The sequence below is a fragment of the Balaenoptera ricei genome, chromosome 16 (genome assembly GCF_028023285.1).
Source record: "Balaenoptera ricei isolate mBalRic1 chromosome 16, mBalRic1.hap2, whole genome shotgun sequence".
Taxonomy (NCBI): domain Eukaryota; kingdom Metazoa; phylum Chordata; class Mammalia; order Artiodactyla; family Balaenopteridae; genus Balaenoptera; species Balaenoptera ricei.
The window spans coordinates 118,639,405-118,660,100 of NC_082654.1; the positions used below are offsets into that span (position 1 = coordinate 118,639,405).

General features: G+C 44.5%; 1 protein-coding gene across 6 annotated transcripts in view; it reads right to left on the bottom strand.

Annotated features, from left to right (window-relative positions):
• Window positions 1-1,272: 1,272 nt before the first annotated feature.
• The window catches only part of RHOBTB1 (Rho related BTB domain containing 1), a 70,584-nt gene continuing 51,160 nt past the window's right edge, over window positions 1,273-20,696 (bottom strand). For 5 of the 6 annotated variants that reach the window (XM_059899918.1, XM_059899920.1, XM_059899917.1 and 2 more), the window contains 6 exons: window positions 18,847-19,826; window positions 17,028-17,146; window positions 10,028-10,178; window positions 6,793-6,881; window positions 4,000-4,105; window positions 1,273-3,459 (listed from right to left, as the gene is read on the bottom strand). In XM_059899918.1, the coding sequence (XP_059755901.1) occupies window positions 3,290-3,459; window positions 4,000-4,105; window positions 6,793-6,881; window positions 10,028-10,178; window positions 17,028-17,146; window positions 18,847-19,826 (1,615 nt within the window). In that variant the 3' untranslated portion in view covers window positions 1,273-3,289. Of the gene's footprint in view, window positions 3,460-3,999; window positions 4,106-6,792; window positions 6,882-7,203; window positions 7,284-10,027; window positions 10,179-17,027; window positions 17,147-18,846; window positions 19,827-20,696 lie in introns of those variants that run through there. The other variant, XM_059899921.1, reaches the window with a different exon arrangement.

The window sequence follows — 20,696 nt, forward strand, 5'->3', positions numbered from 1 at the left end:
TCTCCCTCTTTATTTTTTAAAATTGTGTTTAGCCTTTTTTTTTTTTCTTCCTTGTGTTGTTTCTTGATTACTTACACACATACACACACACACAGAACACAAACACATTCTCCCTGGCTAACTTTGAACACTACATCTTTTATGCAATAGTCACATTCTTCTAGAAAAGAGGAATTATTGCTATTTGCCCACTGGCATCCAATTAGGGCATTCAATTAAAGAAACACCACATATATTTCCATAAGAAAAAGTCTGGTAAATCTTTAGCTTGCAGAAAAGCATTCATTTCAGAAATGCTGCACTCGTTAAGTTTCCAAATTCAGAATTCACTTTGTTTTTTCCTCTCACTAGTAGAATTTATTCTACTTAGCCAATGTCACAGTGATGAAAAACTGAATTTTGACGACTGATATACCATACAATGGAAGCAAGTGTGAAAAAAAATCTGAGAAGCACAGAATTCCTGCTTTTGAATGTCTATAATGAAAATACTTGAGTTACCTCTAAACCAGTAGAATTTGTGGTTCCTATAATGCTGACATAGGGTTGCTGAAATCCTTGATGGTTTGCCAGGCATTGCCATAGGAGAAATTTAGACCAAGACTTTCTATACGTAAGACCCCACTGGTATGCGTTATGTAAAAGGTGTCTGATCTGGACCACCCACCTTCAAAAGGTGTGTAACTGTATTGGAAACTCACTGTCGTTTTCCTGCGGTTATTTTTTACAGTTGTCAACTCCTTTCCATGGAGTCATAGGGAATTTGCCACTCAGAAAATCCCCCTCTGTGACCTCATTGGAGACCCTTCTTCCTTCTGAGCTTGGGCAAATATTACACTACCTAGAAGTCCAGAAATTTTTTACAGATTTTTCCAAAGGCTTTTCTCAGATCTGCTTCTGAAGAAAAAACTGATCTTCACGAGTCCACCAATGCAAACTTTGACTTAATTGCTGGTAGAATCCCCCAAAATCCGATTATAAGAAGTCCACTAGGGTGAAGACATCAGTTTTGTTTTTTCCAGAACTGTACCACGTCTAATGACATAACCATATTAGCCAAGAGCAAAGATCCAGACCCCTCATTTACATCGTGGCATTGCACTCTGCTGGCAATACTGAAGACAAAGACGACGGTCATTCAAGCTGCCTGGTTCCTAGAGGACACACAGACCCCATGACCCAGCACCTTTAAAGTTTTGATAGTTTTTTTAAAAAGCAATGAAAATTACACACATGATAATGACAGTAGTCCTTAAAGAAAAACTGGAAGCATTTTATAGCTAAACGATTTTACTGGCTTTTCGTGAAATAAAAAACACAAAACAAACCACCATGGTTAAAAGGCCATAATCAGCGTCAACCAAATGAACCAGCCACTTGGTTACAGCAGCTGATAACAAACACTAGTGGATATTATTGCTTATACCCAGGTTCATTTATATGTCCATTACATTTTGGCAAGATTACAATCACATGGGAGCTTTGGTTGTGTAAATTCAATTCTGACTACTCATCGAAAACTCAACTTCTACCATTTTATGATGGGATATATGCCGATTCTTCCTCTCATTCTGTCTCCTTTCTCCTTCCATTCATGACTTACAACCTATTGACCCAAAACTAAAGTAGATGCATTTACAATCATCCCATCCTTCCCTACTCTACTGCCCCCTCCTTTGTCATGAGAGGGTGGTAAAGGAGCCTCTTTATTGCTGGGCCTCTCCCAGCTTTCAAATGTGGTGTGTATCCACTGCCAGTAATAAATGTCCATCTGTAATCTGGATAGATTTTCAAATATATTTGGCTGTCAACATTGGAGTTTGGATTCAACTGTCTCTTTTCCAACTTCAGAAAGCTAGAAAAAAAATCAACAGCTTTTAGCATCAGTAAATTGACTTCCTGATAGAAAAAGTCCCAGCCTCCACCATACAACATCCCATGACAGGTATGGAAGTGTGGCCTTAAAATGCTCTGCGTGAGTGCTGTAACATTTTAATTTACAGAGAAGCAGTGATTGACGGCCTCTCAAAACTCCCTTGCTCAATACTTTCTATTTTAACACTGAAAACTCAGAATGACAAAGGGTCAGCACTAACTCACAATAGCACCATTTCCTAGACTCTTGGAGTAGAATTCCCGTCTGCGTTGGAGAATGCAGTGACCCTAGACGACCCAGCCTCCAGCTTCGTGCCTTCACAGGCCCCGCTGAATTTCAGCAGGGGTGGGTGGTCTGCCTTGGTCTACTTCTGCAGCAACGTGAATTTTCCCTGGGAAGAGTTAAAAATATGGGTCTTACAAAGTGAAGTTGGCCGCAGGTGAGAGACCTGAGGAAGCCTGTTTCCGGTGGGGAGGTGTGACAAGCCTGCAGACGTTGGGACAGAGTCCGGGGACCCTTTCCCTTGCCCATCTCGATTCAAGTCAGCGGAGAATCTGCATGCAGAAACATGGCAAGATCAAGGAACACTGAGAGATGTACGTCCTAATACAGCAATCCGAACACCAATGCTCTTACGGTATCTTCTGTATTCAGGTCCACCAGAGAGTTTTGCCCTGGATAATGCTGGGATTTATTAAGCCCTTCTAATGATTATAAAGATTATCCTCTTAAATCTAGATGTTTTACACAACAGAAGATGTGATATCACTATATTTTACATGGCACATATAACCATATAATTACTAGCACTTACATGGCAAATATTGTAAATATTACACGTTCTTGGAGTTGACTTTGTAATTATACCGATGCTATTCGGCAGAACAAAGATGAGACACTCCCTAACTTGCACTTTGGGGAATTTCATTCCAACCCTTTACTTCACGACAAAAGGATAACCCTCTAAGTAATAATGCTTGGTGGTCACATGGGCAAAGAGAATCACAGGGCGACTTCATGGTTAATGTGTGGCCTGTAAAATAAAGTAATACACAGTATTTTCATTTACAAGAGACCATATAAAAATATTTTCCAATCTGGAATTCGAAACCTGAAAGCTGGATTTGTTTTCCTTTGTATAAAAAGAAATGAGATAACGGACTAAAGTTTATTAAGCCTTCTAACAAAAAATATACAAGTTTAAGGAATGCAGTGAGCGTCAACTTCCCTTTTTGTCCAGGCTCATGGATGGTGAGCTTGTGCTTTGATCCCAACAAAGATAAATGCATGAAAGTGGAGGAAGATGAGTGCCTGACACCTGAACTACACCTTATCTCTAATAGTAAGACCAATTTTACAGTAGTGCTTTTAAAAGTGGTGTGTCAGATTTCTGATTTTTTTTTCTCTTCTGCCTCAGGCGACTGCTGGAGATGAATTCCAGAAGCACCACTTTCGTCTCGAGTGATGTTTATTTAGTGCAATATCTTCCTTCTCTCTTTCCCTTTTCACTCGCTGGTAGTGGTCTTCTTCCTTCAGGTACCACACAGGGGGCCAGCGGTGCCGCTCAAAGTATTCCTGGTTGTCTGGGGAAGGAAAGATGCACATGATGATACCTGCTCTTCATTCATGGCTTCTGTGTGCTAGGTTCTGTGCTTAGGCTTCTCATATAGGACTATCGTGTGCTCATCTTAACAACCCAATGGGCAGAGACTATGAGTAGGGCCAGTGGCAGGCAGTGACACCAAAGTTTTGAGAGGTAGAATCACTTGCCTAAAATGACACAGCTGGACACAGAGAGCCTGAACCCAGGATCCCTTCATTGCAGAGCGTAAGCTCGCTCCCAAGCCTGCCTCCCCGGACAAGGGCGAGCCAACAATCTCTGCCCGCTCCACAGCAGGGCATCCTGATGCCCCCCTCCGCCCAGATCCCCCCCGGCTGGGAAGTTCTCCAGAGACAATTTCCAACCTCCAATTCCTTGGGTCACGTCACATGAATCTGTGACCACCGTACAAGGAATTTTCCGTGAGCTGGGGGCTGCCCGTGTTCCTTCTCGAGGGCAGTGAAGGTGAACCCTTCAGTCACAGGTGATGAGAAATGGACAGATGGGGACCGCACGGCCTCACCTGCAGATTTCGATTTGATTTCCTTGCGGAACTTGGAACAAACGCTGTTGTAGTTGGTGCAGATGTGGTGCAAACACCAGGCGGCCAGCTGGTGGGCATTGTGAAACTGCAAGGAAGTGACCAAAAGGGGGTCAGACTCTGTTTTCTAAAGTGGGGCTACAAAGAAATAAAAAGCCATGGTACGGGTCAAAGAAATAAAGGGCCCAGAGGACTAATTCGGAAACCTCTTGTTTTGACTACAGGGTTTTGACTTTGGCCATGGTTCCGACGCCAGCCACGTGTAAGCGTTTGGCACACTCCTACCCTCCCTCCCCCCCCCCCCCCCCCCCCGCACTGGGATATGTGCGCTAAAAATGATCACTGTATCAGGTCAGGGGTCTAAAGTACGCCTTGCCCTCCTCCTCTCCCCTTCCACCTGCCCTCTAATGATAAGTGGCCGTGGCCTCTGGAAGGCACCAGCCCACAGCAGAAAGCAGCGATGTCATCTCTGTTTAAGGAAGCCTCGGCAACAGAATCCTCCGTGTTGCATGTCAAAGCTCAGCTGGCTGGGGCCAGAGATCTGAAAGAGGAGCATGAAAGACCAGTGCAGGAGCACTGCAGCGTGGGTGACTGTCCTGTACCTGTCCTTTGGTTACATAAGAAGAGCAGGCAGTGCGGGCGGGGAGGGAGGGATGCAGACACTCGATCCACCCTCTCCTTTCTGAGCAGATGCTCAGGACAGTGGCAGCTGAGGAAGCTGTGACTGCAAAACACCCGATGCTCAAAAATCCACAGTCTACTCCCCGTTCCCTCCCCAAGTTTGGCAGGTGCCCCCATCCCTCACTCTTTCTGTCCAGGCCCCTTTCAGACATCCATTCTGTTGTCTGCTGCTCTTGAAGTTTCTCCGAGCAGGTGAACCCCTGAAACCTACAGTGCACTTCCTCCAGGGCCCCCATCAATGCCCTGAACAGAGGCCAAGAGAAAAGCCAACGTCCTCGGAAACTCACTCAAGAAACTCTCTGCAGATCACAATCCCAACATGACACACAATTTTAGCAGGTGCTTCCCACATCTCTTGATAATGGATTTCCTTCTGAAAGTCAGAGCAGAGCAGTGCTGTACTGGGCTTGGCTTGTACCTGCTCAGGAGTGTCCCTGGGGGCGCCCCTTCTGTACTCTGAGCTCGGTGACTTCAAGTCGTTAACGTTGGCCAGGTAGGGGTATTTACACCCCGGAAACTGGAAAATGCAACCGATCAGGGTCCCTCCTGTCCCCAAGCTGACTGTTAAATACTTACCCCTCGGGTTAGGGTCTAACAAATGAGCTAAGATGTGGGAGACTCTGTCCTAAACTCTTCTTGCCAAGGCTTGTCAGAGCTTAGCAGGAATCATATTATTTCTTTGCAGGGTGTATGTGTGGGCGGGGTCAGGGGAGGGCACGGGGTGGGAACACAAAGCAAACAGACAGACACAACTGTAAATCATTACCTCAAGTGGGCTGGCCCTATATGAAGTTCTGGGTCATTTGATTGTTCTCGAGGAGGAATACTTACTGGAGAGGGCACAAGTCATAAGCTGTCCTCCAGGCCTGTTTCAAAACACCCCCAAATTCCAAATTTGGACAGTCAGTGTTGATGGGGGCTTGCTGACTTTACTTGTGATTGATGTCTGTTCTCAGTTTTAACTGTAACCTCTATGAGGTTGTTTTTCACATTGGATTCTAGTAATTTGTGCTTGTGTCTGTTTCCCTCAGTGGCCTAGGATGGCCCCAAGGGCAGAGAGAATCTACCGTGTTTGTATCTCCATGTCCTCTTGTCTAGGGTGGTGCCTGGTGCAGGGGGAGAAAATAACAAATCCTTGCTGCATGTTAAGTCAGAATGACCAGGTTGCTGTGAAGTCCTGATCCACCGTTTTCCCTTTTGAGAAATCTCGATTGAAGCTGCCTGACCTAAGACTTAGTAAACCACTGCCCTGAGAAAGGGAATGGAGAAAGCCAAACCCAATAGGCCACAGAAAAAAATGAAAGAGTTTATTCTTAGTTCCTTCAGAGTGTAAACTCATTGCCCGTAAGTCTAGGCCAGGGACTAGATAACTCTGCATACGTGCCTTGTATTATGAGAGGGCTTCCTCTCTTCGGTGCTCTTTCTGGAACATTCTCTCCCACCTGATTCTCAAAATAATCTGTAAGGTTGACAGGGTGTGAATTACCATCCTTATTTCCTACAGATGAGGAAACTGAGGCAGAGCTTAGCTTTGTGCCTTAAGTAAGTTATGTAGTGACAAAGCCGAGGCTGGATCTCAGACCCTCTATAGAGGAAGAGGGCAAGTGTGTATGAGGATTATGGAATCACAACGTCAATAGTAACAAGTACTGATGTAAAAAAAAAAACCCAGGAGAGCTGCAGTGAGACGTGAGGCATCCATCACTGGGCTTCACGAAATTCTAGAAACTGTCTGATCTCGGCCAATCTGTGTTTGAGAATTCAAAAAAGGAGAGAGAATGCCTTCTCCTCCCATGCCCCGAGTTGTTCTCCCACATGTGAAGCTGGTGCCTCGGGGCAGGGGGAGTGGGGGGGGGGGCACAAGGGGGCTGGCGTGTGGGTGGGGTCCTTGTTGTTTTTTTTCAAACAAAGCCCAGCAGGGTGAACGGTGCATGAAACGTAAAACTCTCAGATCTTCTCGTTGCACACGGTGGGGGGCCTCTGTGACTCGGTGGTGACATCTTTATTTAGACAGATGCAACAGTGGAATGTTTCATCAGCGCTACACGAACTGGTTGAACACACTGAAAAGGTGAAAGGCAAATTGCTACAAACCTGGGCCAGTTCCAAATAAGAGAGCACTTCCGCATCAATGCCCACGCCACTCGTGGCGGCCTTGGTCAGCTCCTGAACAGCGTGCTGCTCTGGGGAGGAGAGGGGGCAGGAGAAAGTTAGTGCCTGGAAGCTGTGGTCCGGGACCAGCCAAGAGGGGAGGAAGTCTGGCTCACAGCTCCACGTGAACTGAATCTCGAGCCCGCTCTGACGCGTGGCCTTTCGGTACGGGGAGTCCTGGTCTCCAGCCAGGGCACCAGCGGCTCCGGGGATACTTGTTAGCCTTCTGAACTAGCCAGAGTCCTCCAGACCTTCTCTGTCCAATATGGTAACTACTGGCCACCTGAGACTATTAAACTTCAATTAATAATTAAAAGTAAACAAAGTAAAAAACTCAGGTCCTCAGCCACGCAAGCCGCATTTCACGTGTTATCGGCCAATGCGGACACAGAAAGTTTCCATCACTGCAGACAGTTCTATTGGAGCGTGCTGCTCTGGACAGGCCGGTACCTGCCTAGAATCCTCTAGACTCCGTCATATCTTCCTGCTTGACAGTTTCCCCATTCACATCCCTCCAATTCTCAGTACTCTCTGACCGTGGAGAGACTGAGTAACCGGAATGAGTCCAAATGGGGAATTAAAATTGTGAATGTGTACGTGTGTCTCATCAGCAGCAGACAAGGGACATGTTCAACCTCTCAGATTCCAAAGGCTGGGGGGGGGACTTCAGCCAGAAGTCAGACAAGTCTAGATGGGAGAGCCATTTCTGCTTCGAAGCTGTGTTCCAGGCTTCTAAGATGAATTCAAACTGTGGTTCTGAGACTGAGCTGTCTCTTGCCTCTGTTAGGCTGTTGCCCGCCTCTGGCACTGACGTGTGGGTACAGTCTTGGCCCGGCATTTCTGGCTCCTTGATGCTGATGTATTCTTTTTTCATCTCTAGCACTGCATCTGTTCTTCTAGTATGTGGTCCAAATCATGCTTACTTTCTGCTCTGGTTCTATCCATACATACTTACTTGTTAGTCAGTACGCCCCCATCTGGTCCACAGGGTATCAAGATTGGGATGGTTTCTTGACACAAGCTTCCTCAGCTCGATTGACAAACAAAGAACTATTTGGAACTAAATCTCGCAGAGGAGTCACTGGGTTATAAATTTTAGGGAACTGCAATATTTCTTGATATTCGTTTAACACTTTGTCTTGCAAGGCATTTTCACCCCAGAAACTGATTTTTAAACACTCTGGTCTAAACGCTCTATACTACACACCAAACACTATATAAAGGATTAAAGGAATCACCTTAGGAAGCTATTTACTAAATAATCATAACGGTTAATAACAGCATTTAATAAGAAAAGTAAACATACATAGAAGTCTATAGTTCACACAAGAAGGTTTCTTTGGGTCAGTTTCTTTCATGGAGAAATCAGTCCCATGTTTGCATCACTACACTTAATATTTAAGCAAAAATGGCACTACTTCAAGATTGATCGCAAACCTTGTTCAACAGATTTGCCTCCGAATTACTTTTGACTATTTAAAAAAATTCAATTTATTTTCAAAGGACAAATACTTATAAAAACTGGAGAGTCAAATGGCTTGGACTCTTACTTCTGAAAAAAAGAATTGCCCATTGCAGCCTCCTAGAGTTAGTATTTAAAAAGCAGCAATACTCATTTGAATCTATGACTTCAGGTATATTGGTTAAAAACCGTTTAAAAAAATGAATAGCAATACTTCAACCATCTCTTGTTATCCAACTGGTGAAGAAGGGAGGTAAGGAGAAAACTTTGATCTCCAGTTGGTTGAGTGTAGTAGAAACCTGGAATACAGAGAAATAAATCTTTTCTCTAAAGACACTGGCAGAAAGTCAAGGGCAGATATGACTGGTTGGTTTGTTCATACATTCATTTTCATTTAATGATGCAACAGATCTTTACTGAGAACCACATATGCTCAGGCACTTTTCTGCGTGCAGTGGATAAGCCAGTGAGCAAAGCAGGCACTATTCTGCTTTCATGGTTAATAGGAGTCAACTAAATGTAGCCATAAACACCCTTATTGCTAATTGACACCTTTGGTGAATGAAGCACAAGGTTTAAATTCAAGAAAAAAATTATTCGAAAGCGTATATCTTATTTTGACCTGCTTTGGCTTACCAACTGAGCAAATCTAGAAATGATACATAAGATTCTGTGAAGTTAAACCAAGTCTCCCTTTTTCTCTTTTTCCCAAAATGATCTTGACAATGTCAGAACATTTTCTAAAATAGCTTTAAGAAAACCACTTACATAACGCTTACTAGGTGCCAGACACTGTTCCTAAGGACTCCCTCTCTCTTTATATATATATATAATCTCTTAACTCATTTAATCTTCATAATTCTGTAGTAGAATATTATGATCCCCATTTTAAAGAGAGAGAAAGCTGAGACACAGAGCAGTTAAATCAAGTAGGAAATCATCTAGCCAGTAAATAGTGGAGCCAGGATTTGAACCCAGGCAACCTGGATCTGTAGCCCATGTTCTTAACCACTGCCTCCTACTGCCTCTTTCTCTTTTCTTTTTTTTCGTGGCTGTGTTGGGTCTTCGTTGCTGCGTGCGGGCTTTCTCTAGTTGTGGCGAGCAGGGGCTACTCTTCGTTGCAGTGCGCGGGTTTCTCACTGTGGTGGCTTCTCTTGTTGTGGAGCACAGGCTCTAGGCGTGTGGGCTTCAGTAGTTGCAGCACGCAGGCTCAGTAGTTGCGGCACTCAGGCTTAGTTGCTCCGCGGCATGTGGGATCTTCCCGGACCAGGGATCGAACCCGTGTCCCCTGCATTGGCAGGCGGATTCTTAACCACTGTGCCACCGGGGAAGCCCCCTGCCTCGTTCTTAGACACTGTGTCTGAACACACATTATGGGGATAAATGGACACAACAGCTTTATTGCCAATTCTGTGGTCCACCCACAAATGAGGCAGAGGGCATAGAGCATGGGCCTTGGGGGCAGGGGCCATGCATTACTCAGCTTTAAATGTGCATCAGCAGGACCTACTACAAAGTAGGTGCTTAAAAAATAGTTGCTGAATTGAATTGGGCTGTCTGATACATTTGATCAGTTCATATCACCCTGTACCAGACAGTCCTATATTGGGTGATAAAAAATTAATTTTTATTCCCTGGAAATCTTATTTTTGCTTAAATGCGATTTTGATAAATATGACAGTCAGACACCACATGGCCCTGAGTCATCAGCCTTACCTGCAAGTGCAACCAAGTGTGGCAGGCAAAATCTGTTTGCCAAGGCAATTAGTTCCAGTGGGTCCAGGTCCAAGTTAGGTGACAACTGCTTGGTATAAAGATAATCCAGTACCGCCTGCATTGACATCTTGTTTATGTTCGGGAGATATACCTGAAATGTTATTTGAAAAGGTAAGTTCTGCTGAAGAAAGCAGTGGGCACATTTTCAGGCTCTACTGCTTGTAAATATTCCCCACTGTGTGATTCACTGTTAGTGAGTCTGGGACACCTTGCTTTGAGGCTGTGCAGAGAAGTCATTTACTATTTATGGCTTTAAACATAACCGTTTGATTTGTAGATGACAAAAGAGTGGGGCTGCCTGACAAAGCCTGATTTGGAAGTTTTAAATGGCTGTTTGGGCTTATAAATCAGACAAATGGGCTGTAAATGTATGATGACATTATAGGCCCTCCTTGGCAAGTACCTTATAATACTCTGTTGTGGGGAAAGAGATCTCCTAGCAACATGACAGGCGTGGGGTGGGGGTAGCTGCAGATTGCACTGTTGCTGACATGTGACAGAGCCCAGCCCTCTACGACGTCAAAACGGAGGACGGGCAGCCCCCCTAGTTGCCACAGTGACTGGCTTGATTCCAGCCTTCTTTCACTAAATGCTAGCATGGAATCAACTATACGTCAATAAAAAAAAAAATTAAAAAGTATATGTTAGCATGACACACACACTGTATTTTTCCTATGGCATAGATACAGAACTACTGGAACTGTATCAGGTATCAGCAGATGCAGGGAATCCAGAGAAACCTGTGCTTGGGACATCTAGGGGAATGGCTGGGTGTGGGGAATTGTTCCCTGGAGGATCCCCCGAATCTCCCTCCTGAGTACCCGTAGCTGTTGCCCATATTCCTACATGCTAGACTTTGCTGGGGAACCAGGGACTGCCTGGGAAGTAGAGTTCTGAATGGCTGGGCCTGGATCAACAGGGATATATACACGTTATAGCAGGTATTCTTCACTTTAGGTTTCGAACTCCACGAGATGTACCCTGGCATAACACGGAATGGTGCCACTAGGGCTTGCTGTTTGGAATGATGATAAGAATTAACCTAAGAGAAGGCCTCCTATGCACAAAGTACTGTGCTAATAAGCTTCCCACATGCACTATCTATTTTGATCCTTACATCCTCCCTAGGAGGAAGAGACTATTATTTTTGCCATCTTACAGATAAAGGAATGGAGGTTCAGGGAGGTTAAGTCCAGTGTCCAGGGTCACAGAGCTAGGAGGATGGGGCTGATATTTGAGCCCAGGAAATATGATTCTAAAGTCTATGTTCAGAACTGCTGGGCAGGACTGGAAACCCTTCATGGTAAGGAAGAAAAGTACATGACAGCACCTTATTTCACTAACAGTTTTTTAGAATTAGGTTTCTAAGTTCAAAAGGATGAACAGTCATAGACTTTTTTTTTTTCTTTTTCTACCTTATACAGTCAGCCACCTGCAGTTGGTTAAATCGATGGATATGAAACACGTGGATACAAAGGGCTGACTATCCGTTGTATTGTGCTATTTATTTATTTATTTTTTTTTTTTATATTTATTTTTGGCTGTGTTGGGTCTTCGTTTCTGTGCGAGGGCTTTCTCTAGTTGCGGCAAGCGGGGGCCACTCTTCATCGCGGTGCGCAGGCCTCTCACTATCGCGGCCTCTCTTGTTGCGGAGCACAGGCTCCAGACGCGCCGTCTCAGTAGTTGTGGCTCACGGGCCTAGTTGCTCCGCGGCATGTGGGATCTTCCCAGATCAGGGCTCGAACCCGTGTCCCCTGCATTGGCAGGCAGATTCTCAACCACTGCGCCACCAGGGAAGCCCCGAGTCATAGACTTCTTAATTCTGGTACTTAATAAACCTCTCTATACAGCATAGAAAAATATATATCTATATATGATTATATTTATGAATTACATATGATTATATCTGTATATTATATATGATTACATCTATACTATATATCTAATCTCTCTCCATATATTTGTATGTGTGTGTGTGTGTATATATATGTATATACACACACACACACACACACACACACACACACACACATAAAATGCCTCCACAATCTACAAAGGCCTCGGGGCCATTGCAGTCTTCTAGTGGTGTGGCTGCAGAACTGTTTAAGTTATAGCAACCATCTATATAATTTTCCTGCATAGACACCAGCCACTTCAGAGAGGGAATATCCTTTCAGACAGTTAGAGTTTCCCTAAGTGTATCAAAGGGAGGGCCCAGAAAAATTCCTAGAAATATTAAGAAAATTACCCCCTCCCCTCTGAGACAGAGCGAAAACAATTATGATTCTATTAATAAGCTGCATGGGTTACTACCATCAATGACTTGACAAGTGTGATCATTTCAAGTTTCTAGCACAACCTCTACAATAAATAAAACCTGGCAAGTAGAAACCATTACTGATATCATTTTAAAATAAAGAAGCTATTGTATTGTAATTGCTATTCCAGTGAATCTAACACTGGTTATATTTGTGTGTATATATGTTTATGTACACATGCGTTTATCTTATACAGACATGAATTTATTTATGGCAAATATGGCAAATGACATATGGCAAAATTTCACTTCTCTAGAATGGTGCTTGGATTAGTACACTTTTTAGATAACTGAAGGTTAATTAACTTGTGAAACTTTAAAATTTGGGCCATCGTGATAGTAAAACTATATACATTTTACAAAGTGCTAAGTGCTCTAAAGTGTTAGTGATTATAAATACAAAAAAGTCCCAGAGCTTCCTACGAGCACCTGTTCTCTCAGGGATGGGGATGTCTGCTGTTTCTGAAAATAATGGCTTGGAGGACAGGGCAAGAGGCTGGGGCAGGCCCAGAGATGTGTTGCTAAAATGCTGTGTGACCTTTGACAAATCATTCACCCTCTCTAAGCCTCAGTCTCCTCATCCGTGACATGGGAGAGGTTTGGAATAGATGACATCTAAAGCTTTTCTTCACTGAGATTATGGACTTTGAAGATACCCAGATGACTTTAGCAATTTTTGCTAAGAGTGTGTTCTAAGTAATGGCAAAATGGACATCCTAAATGAAAAGAAATTGTTTCTGGCAGCTGGAGATGACAGTGGATTCCAGCAAGCAGCCCTGGCCCAACGCTTCCACTGTCTTCGGAGCATTCTGACATTTGTAATCAGCCATGACCTACTGTTTCCTTCTTGCTTAATATAACACTAACATTTTTTATTTAAAGCAATGGCTCTTTTTGGCAAATAATGTTAGGGACCCTCATAAGTAACCAGCAAATGAGAAAAAACTAAAACACTTTCAGAACACGCATTTTTTTCCCCTCACTGCTGATTCTCTTTAAAAGGCTGTTTCTGTGATTTCAACATTTATAATGAACTGAATAGCAACAGAGCGACCATTTTTATAGAGCTTTAAAAAATAATACAAATAAAAGAAATGGAATTAAAAATGTTGTGCCCTACCTGCTGAATGTAGCTTTAAAAAATATAAGAATATAATGCTACCCTAAACAACGACCCATATTCCAGTTTAGTTGGTTTAAAATTTTAATTGCGAAGATCAGCTCAGACTATCAGGCTTATAATTAGAGATGGTCTCATAGAGAATGAGAAAGTATTCTAGATCCAGAGCATTGCTTCCTACAAGCCGGGCATGCATTTTTAATGAACCACTTGCTGAGTACCTCTGGGGAGAAAATTATGCTTACTGCTACATTAAAAGTAATGAGAAAAACAGAAGTAAAATACAGTGTCTTCTTAAATATTAAATGACAAAAAAAGTTAAAGGAACATCAGTGGGCATATTTTATTCCTTTCTGGATATGCATGTGAATTCCATTAATGCAAAAAAAAAAAAAAAAAGAGGCTGGATTTTGTGGAGGATGTCAGATTTTCAGAAGACAAAGAGTTAAAATGTGGCCTAGAAAGAAAAGGCCCATGTGAATACGCACCTACATTAACCATTAAGCATTTATTGAGCCTTTAACCAAAAGCCTATTCTTACCCCCATAACCATCTCTACTACACTTTGCTAGTTTAGGAAGGGAACTGGGGGCTCGTTACCTGAAGGCTTTTGGGGGGCAAAGATCTTGAGCTCCTCATGGCAACAATTTGACAAGAATCCTCCAGGATAATAGTCACTGACACTCCTTGAGCCTTTGCATGTTCTAGGCACCAAATCTGATGCTTTACACGCGTATCCTCATGCCTTACCTGCCCTTTGAAAAAGGTTCTCTTGTGGTCCCCATTTTAGAGATGAAGACATAAGTCTAAAGAGGGTCAGCCTCTTGCCCAAGGTCAAGCTGAGACTAGAGTTCATAACTATGTAAATTACAGTCTACCCTGGAAATCAGGAGAAAGGGCAGGAAAGGCTGGACATATCCACAGCTCATGCCATTCTTTGTATACGAGGTGCCCCGGCACAGACCTTCGGTTGCTTGGTTACATGGCCTTTGTGTCTTGAGCTGGGTTGAATCTCTACATCCCTATCAGGCTCAGCTGCAGTTCTCAATGGTGAGTGACCTAGTCCTTAGGGGGTGGGGGGCAGGGTGAAGCTAAACAGGTGCGGTCCCTGCGAGAGGCTGTGAGGCCGCATACACGTGCGGTTCACGTCGGCTGCCAAGTTTTTGTTTTGGTCACCTCTCCCGCACATTTTAATCTGGAAACAATTACAGTCCATTCTGGGAAGGGATAAAGGGGATTAGCATTTGTGAGGTCAGCTCCGACAGTGTCCCTTTGTGGGACAGTGGGCTCCTGACCTCGATCAACTTCTCTCCGCTGGGTGAAAGCAGGCTGTCTGCGGCACCCTCGGCACACACTTCAGCGAGCTGGAGAGAGAAGGGAAGCAAGCCTCTGGACTCTATCTCAGGAGATTACTAAGTCGGCGACGTGCCAGTTGGATGAGGTTTTTTTTTTTTTTTTTTTAAATTTATTTATTTATTTATTTATTTATGGCTGTGTTGGGTCTTCGTTTCTGTGCGGGGGCTTTCTCTAGTTGCGGCAAGTGGGGACCACTCTTCATCGCGGTGCGCGGGCCTCTCACTATCGCGGCCTCCCTTGTTGCGGAGCACAGGCTCCAGACGCGCAGGCTCAGTAGTTGTGGCTCACGGGCCCAGCTGCTCCGCGGCATGTGGGATCCTCCCAGACCAGGGCTCGAACCCGTGTCCCCTGCGTTGGCAGGCGGATTCTCAACCACTGCGCCACCAGGGAAGACCCTGGATGAGGTTTTATGAATTGGTGGCTTCCCCCAATTTTCTTGGAAGTGAGAGGGAAGGAATATCATCAATGCTACCGGCATCCAAATAGGACTGAGGTCATTTTGCATTTAGCGCTTACGAGATACTCTGCAAGTACCAACTCTCACACCTCACAACCACGTTACGGGTTACGATCGTGTTTTCCAGATGGGGAGGCTGGAGCTCAGCAAGGTGGTCACTTGCCCGAGGCCACTCAGCTTTTTACGTAGAGGAGTTGGGGATCTGAGCCTCACAGCCCTTTCTTCGCTGGGCGGCCTCTACCAGCTGTTGTCGTCTCAGTAATGATGCTCCCAAACACCTTTGATGGCCCAGGAAAGACTTCTTTTAGCTACAGGTAAGGCCCTCCTGGTTTACAAAGGCTGGCAGACGCCAGAAGAGGTCATCAGTATAATTCTAACATCTTTTCCCCCAACAGCAGACAGTCTTTGGCTGGGGGTCGGTTTAGGAGCAGCTGTAGTTTTTTCTGGAAGCAGGAGGGTGGCCTAGTGACAGCTGGCTATCCTGGCTTGTGATTCTAGGGTTCTGTTTCCCTACTTGGGGATGCAAATGCAGGCATCTGGGTCACAAAGGGAGGGCTCAGATTTCTGGTGTGAGGGCCCCCCCTTGGAAAAGTTAGCTATTGTTTTCTGTTATTTCTGTTAAAAGTTTGGAGAGATGCTGAGATAAGCATAACAAGCCTCTTAGGACAATAAGCTTGTGTCCCCATGTTTTTTTTTTTCTTAAAAAAGATGGTTAAGAAATACCTGTAAAACTCGACAAAAAAAATGCCTACCTCTAGACTAAAGTTAGAAACGCCTGAAGGGAATTTTTCTGTCTTTTCCAACAGTTTGTAAAAAGGTGGAGATACAGGGTCTCCAAGATACTGCATGCTCTGCTGTAAGCATACCCCTCTTTTGGAGACAGGGCCAGCGTTTGACAGGTTACCCAGTGGCTTCTACTAGATGTAACAAGCACTCCAAGAGGCCTTTCAGAGGAGTCACTCTTTGCTCCATTACTGTTCCCCTAGAGTTGACAAACCCTAGAGTTGAGACAGATCAGGGCAGAGCCTCAGGGAGAGTTGCAGCTCTAGGCACCTCGAGCGTGACCTAGTGCATCCCCCGTCTTGCGGATAAGGAGACCGAGGCACAAGGAGGTGGCTTTTTAAGATTCCCCCGTCTGTTACTAGCAGAGCTGAGCCCAGGACCTAAGTGACTAAAGACACTTTTCAGTCTCCACCTTCTGGAAGACAGTCTGCCCCGCTTGGATGTGATTTTGAGAGTACCTTGCATGGTGACATTTGTTAAAAAATATAGCTGAGCATGTTTTCAGGCAGAAGGAGAGCCGTGAGGATGGAAGGATACAGGAGCACATAGGGGCTCATACAGAGCAAGTGAACGACAGACAACAGCTCCTCATAACTGCAGAATTAAGAAGATGGGGACCTGACACTGAAGCACTGCCTAAAAAACTATTCCGGATTTCCCTGGCGGTCCAGTGGTTAGGACTCCACTCTTCCACCGCAGGGGACCACGTTTGATCTCTGGTCAGGGAAGTTCTGCGTGCCCGGCAGTGTGGCCAAAAAAAAAAAGAAAAATTACAAAACAAACAAACAAACCTATTCCAAGTTAGCAGTTAAAGAATCGAAGTCCTCTGGCCAGTTAAACACTTTCTAATATAAATACACACGCACATTCATGAAGATGCCGCTTGGGCTTTTCGGAAGGCACCTACCTCACTGTTGGCGCTTTCGACGAACGACCCCCCGAACATGGCAGCCATCCACTTGCAGCTGCAGATCAGCAGCGGTTTGTGGGCACTGATGGCTCCATCGTCCAACTTAAATGTCACATCTGCCCAAGGATGGAGGAAGCACAAGCGTGAGGCAACCTCCCCGAGAGACTTCCACCCACGCGCCTCAGCCTACACCTCTCGTCTTCTCTCCTCCATACCTTCAATCACTGCTGTTGTGTCCACCCCTTCCCATCCTCCCCGGCACCCCCCGACCCCCCGCCTTGGGCACCCAATTCTCACCGCGTCCTCCGAGGATTAAGGGGTAAGCAGTTAAAATTACACACAGGGTCACAACACAAATTCTCTGAACCATAAAGTAACGTAAAGGAGAGGGATATTTTTTCATCCTTATTATGAAAAATTTCAAACATAGAGAACAGTGGAAAGAATAGTACAACGACAACTTGCTTTTCACATGCTTAATATTTGGTCATGTTTGCCTTAGCTCTACATATATTTATATATATATTTTATATTTATGTAGACATTTTTTTAACAGCATGATACTTCACTCCTAACTACTTTATTAATAAAGAATTTTCTAAAAATAAGAACATTCTCCTAGATAACCATACCATTATTCTTCTTAAGAAAATTAGGAATAATTCCCTAATATCATCCATTATCTAGTTCATATTCAAATTTTTCTAATTACCCCCAATTGTATTTTATAGTTTTTTTTTTTTTATACAGAATCCAATTAAAGCTCCCACACTGTATTTGGTTAATATACCTCTGTAGTAAGGAAAGGGAGATTTCATCACTTTCACTTAAGGTCTATTGTTTACTTTACTGTGGGTTTGTAACATTTCATTAACTTTCAAGACTGCTTCTGTACCATGATGGTCAATGTTTGGAGTAAATATTACTCAAAGCTTCAAAATTAATGAACAGATTCAGCTACTACCTATTACATGTGTATTACTATGACAGGCATTATGAAAGATAAAGAGAAAAATAGACGTATCCCTATAAATAGAAGTCAGGAAGTCAAATTTTTACAATGAAACATACACAGAAAGGACAATTACAGAACAAAAATAGCACAAGCCTGTAAGGTAGGACAAGCATGGGCCAGTCATCCATCTTGGATACAGGCCACCAGGGTGCTTAAGCAATTACATAAGGGCGCTGTGGGCAGCCCTCGGTACAGTTATCAAAGACAACGAAGGGGCAAGAAGGACACAGATGAGCAGGGTAAAGGAGGGTGAGAAGTGAAAGGAGAGGGATTAGAGACAGATGAGGCTTTCCAGATGGGAATGCAGAGGGTCACCGAAATGGCCTCAAGGATTTCAGTGGCCTCGGGAACAAAGGTCACTGATTTTTGTCATGGGTATGTGCTGAAGGGTCAAAACAGACTTGATCAGGGAAGGAATCCTGAAGGGCAATTGTGAGCATCAAAATGACTGGCTGAGGCTCAGGGGTAGCTCGACCTACCCTTGAGAAGCACTGTGACAGCATGGGGCTTTAGGGGGCAGCTTGCATTCAAATCCTGGCTCAATCATTTACTACCTGTATAACCATGGGCCAGTTACCTCACCTCTCTATCCCTCAGTTTCCCCATCTGCAAAACGGAGCTCATCACATTTAACCCTCAAGTCTGTGAGAATGAAATAAGTAAAATACATGTAACTCAGGTACGTAGGGGAAGAGTACTCATGTATGCTAGCGACGGTTACCCTTCCCCTCCTCGTGTTTGGCTAACGTTTGATAAAAGGCAACCAGAGGTATCGATGACTTTGCCATTGGACCCACTCACCTGAGAAGGTCCCCTTGCTGAGACACTCTTTTATGCGATTGGCTTTCCGGACGTGAAACGCTTTCGTAATCTCCTGGTTCATGAAGGCTTCCTTGTTCATGATGTTTTCCACCATCATCCGCAAATCAAACATCTCTAGGACCTCCGCAATCTGAGCCAGGCCCACCAGATCCTTTTCCTTTTCATCCAGTTGCCCTGTATAGAGAAACTGGAGCAGGGTCCGGAAAGGGCCTGGCTGGACAGAGGGGTCCATCCTGACCACAGTCATGGGGCCCACCCGCTTTGAAACGGGGTTGACCTGCATTTCCTTGTGCATGCCAACGAAGCCCTTACTCCAGCCCGACAGGGTCTGTGTCTCCGCCGCTGAGCCCTCGGCTTCCAGCCCCGGGGTCTCCTGTTGGGACAGGTTCTGGCTTGAGGACGCCCACTGATCGGCCTGAGATGTCCTTGGGGTGCCCTCCTCCCTTTCCTCGTCCGGGTCAAGACTCAGGGGCCGCCCCTGGAAATCCCTGCTCTGCTTCTCTTGCTCACAAGCTCCTTCGCTCCAGTGGGGGGTTTCTTCACATTCCATTAAAAAGAGATCATAAAATTTGGAAGAGGAGGTAGCGAGGTAAATTCGGTGTGCAAAGATCCGCTCCTGGTCCTGGAGGATGAACAGGACGTCGGCACACAGAGGACTGTCCAGTAAACAGGCAGCTTCGTTCGTCCCTGTGGAGGGACATTCTGGAACTTTGATGACCGGTGGAGGGGCTTTTGGAGGTAGGAATGGTGCCTGAAGTAAAGGTTTCTGGACTTTCTTTAGGTGGGATTTCCAGAACTGCAGGTGCCGGCGGGAAATGAGGGCGGCTCGGATTGCATTGTCAAACACATCCTTGATTCCAAACTGGTCAAATACGCTTGTTTCGTAGTAGGGTATGCCCAGTTCCTTTGCAACCTCTCGGCCTTTTTCTGGGGGCAAAATATCCCCTCTCTTTATGGGCCTGAAGTAGAATATTTTAAAAATTAGAATCAGTCTTATTTCAGGAAAGAAAATAGTAACCAGGGCCTATCTAAGCACCTAAATGGATTATACATTTAAAATCCTGTTCAGGCTTTTAACCAGACTCTTGAAAAAAATCTACCAACCTTAAGACTTGCAAATATAAAGGACTCATGACGGTAGGAAAAAAAAAATGCTTCTGGTAGTAACAACAATAACTCAAGTATCAGCCATTTGCTAGCTATGTGATCCTGGGCAAGTTACTTAACCTCTTTAAGCCTTGGTTTTCCCATCTCTAAAATAGGAAGAATAACAGTGAGTATTTGCATCTTAAAGGACGATTGGAAGGTTTAAATGAGATATTTGCCCAGTATAGTACCTGTTCCACAGTAAGTGCCTGATAAATGTTAGCTATTATCATCATTGCCACCATCATCAGCATCATTTTCATCATTATCCTCTTATGCTTACATTTTGCTTTATACCTTAAAAATCAATCCATATTCATTTTCTCACTTGAGCCTCACAGTAACTCTATGGGTGTTATATTTGTTCTACATTTTCTAGAAACTGAGGCAGAGAGTTTAAAGGGTTTGCCTAAGGTCACATTTGCAAGTTGCTGAGAGACCTTTCCTAAGCAATGAGAGTCTAGAACTCCCTGGTTCTAGCCTAAATGGTCCATGTCCAACAGCTCATTAAGTCTCCTCTATTAGGTTTGTGAGCCTTCTTTCACATCTCACCGCTTCCCTTTCCTTCCACACTCTTCAGTCAGGCCCTCATCATCTTTTGCCTGGACTAGTACATAAGCCTCTTAACTCATCCATCTTCAGCTTCTCCACATTTTCGCTCTCGGTCCTCACTGCTGCACGAA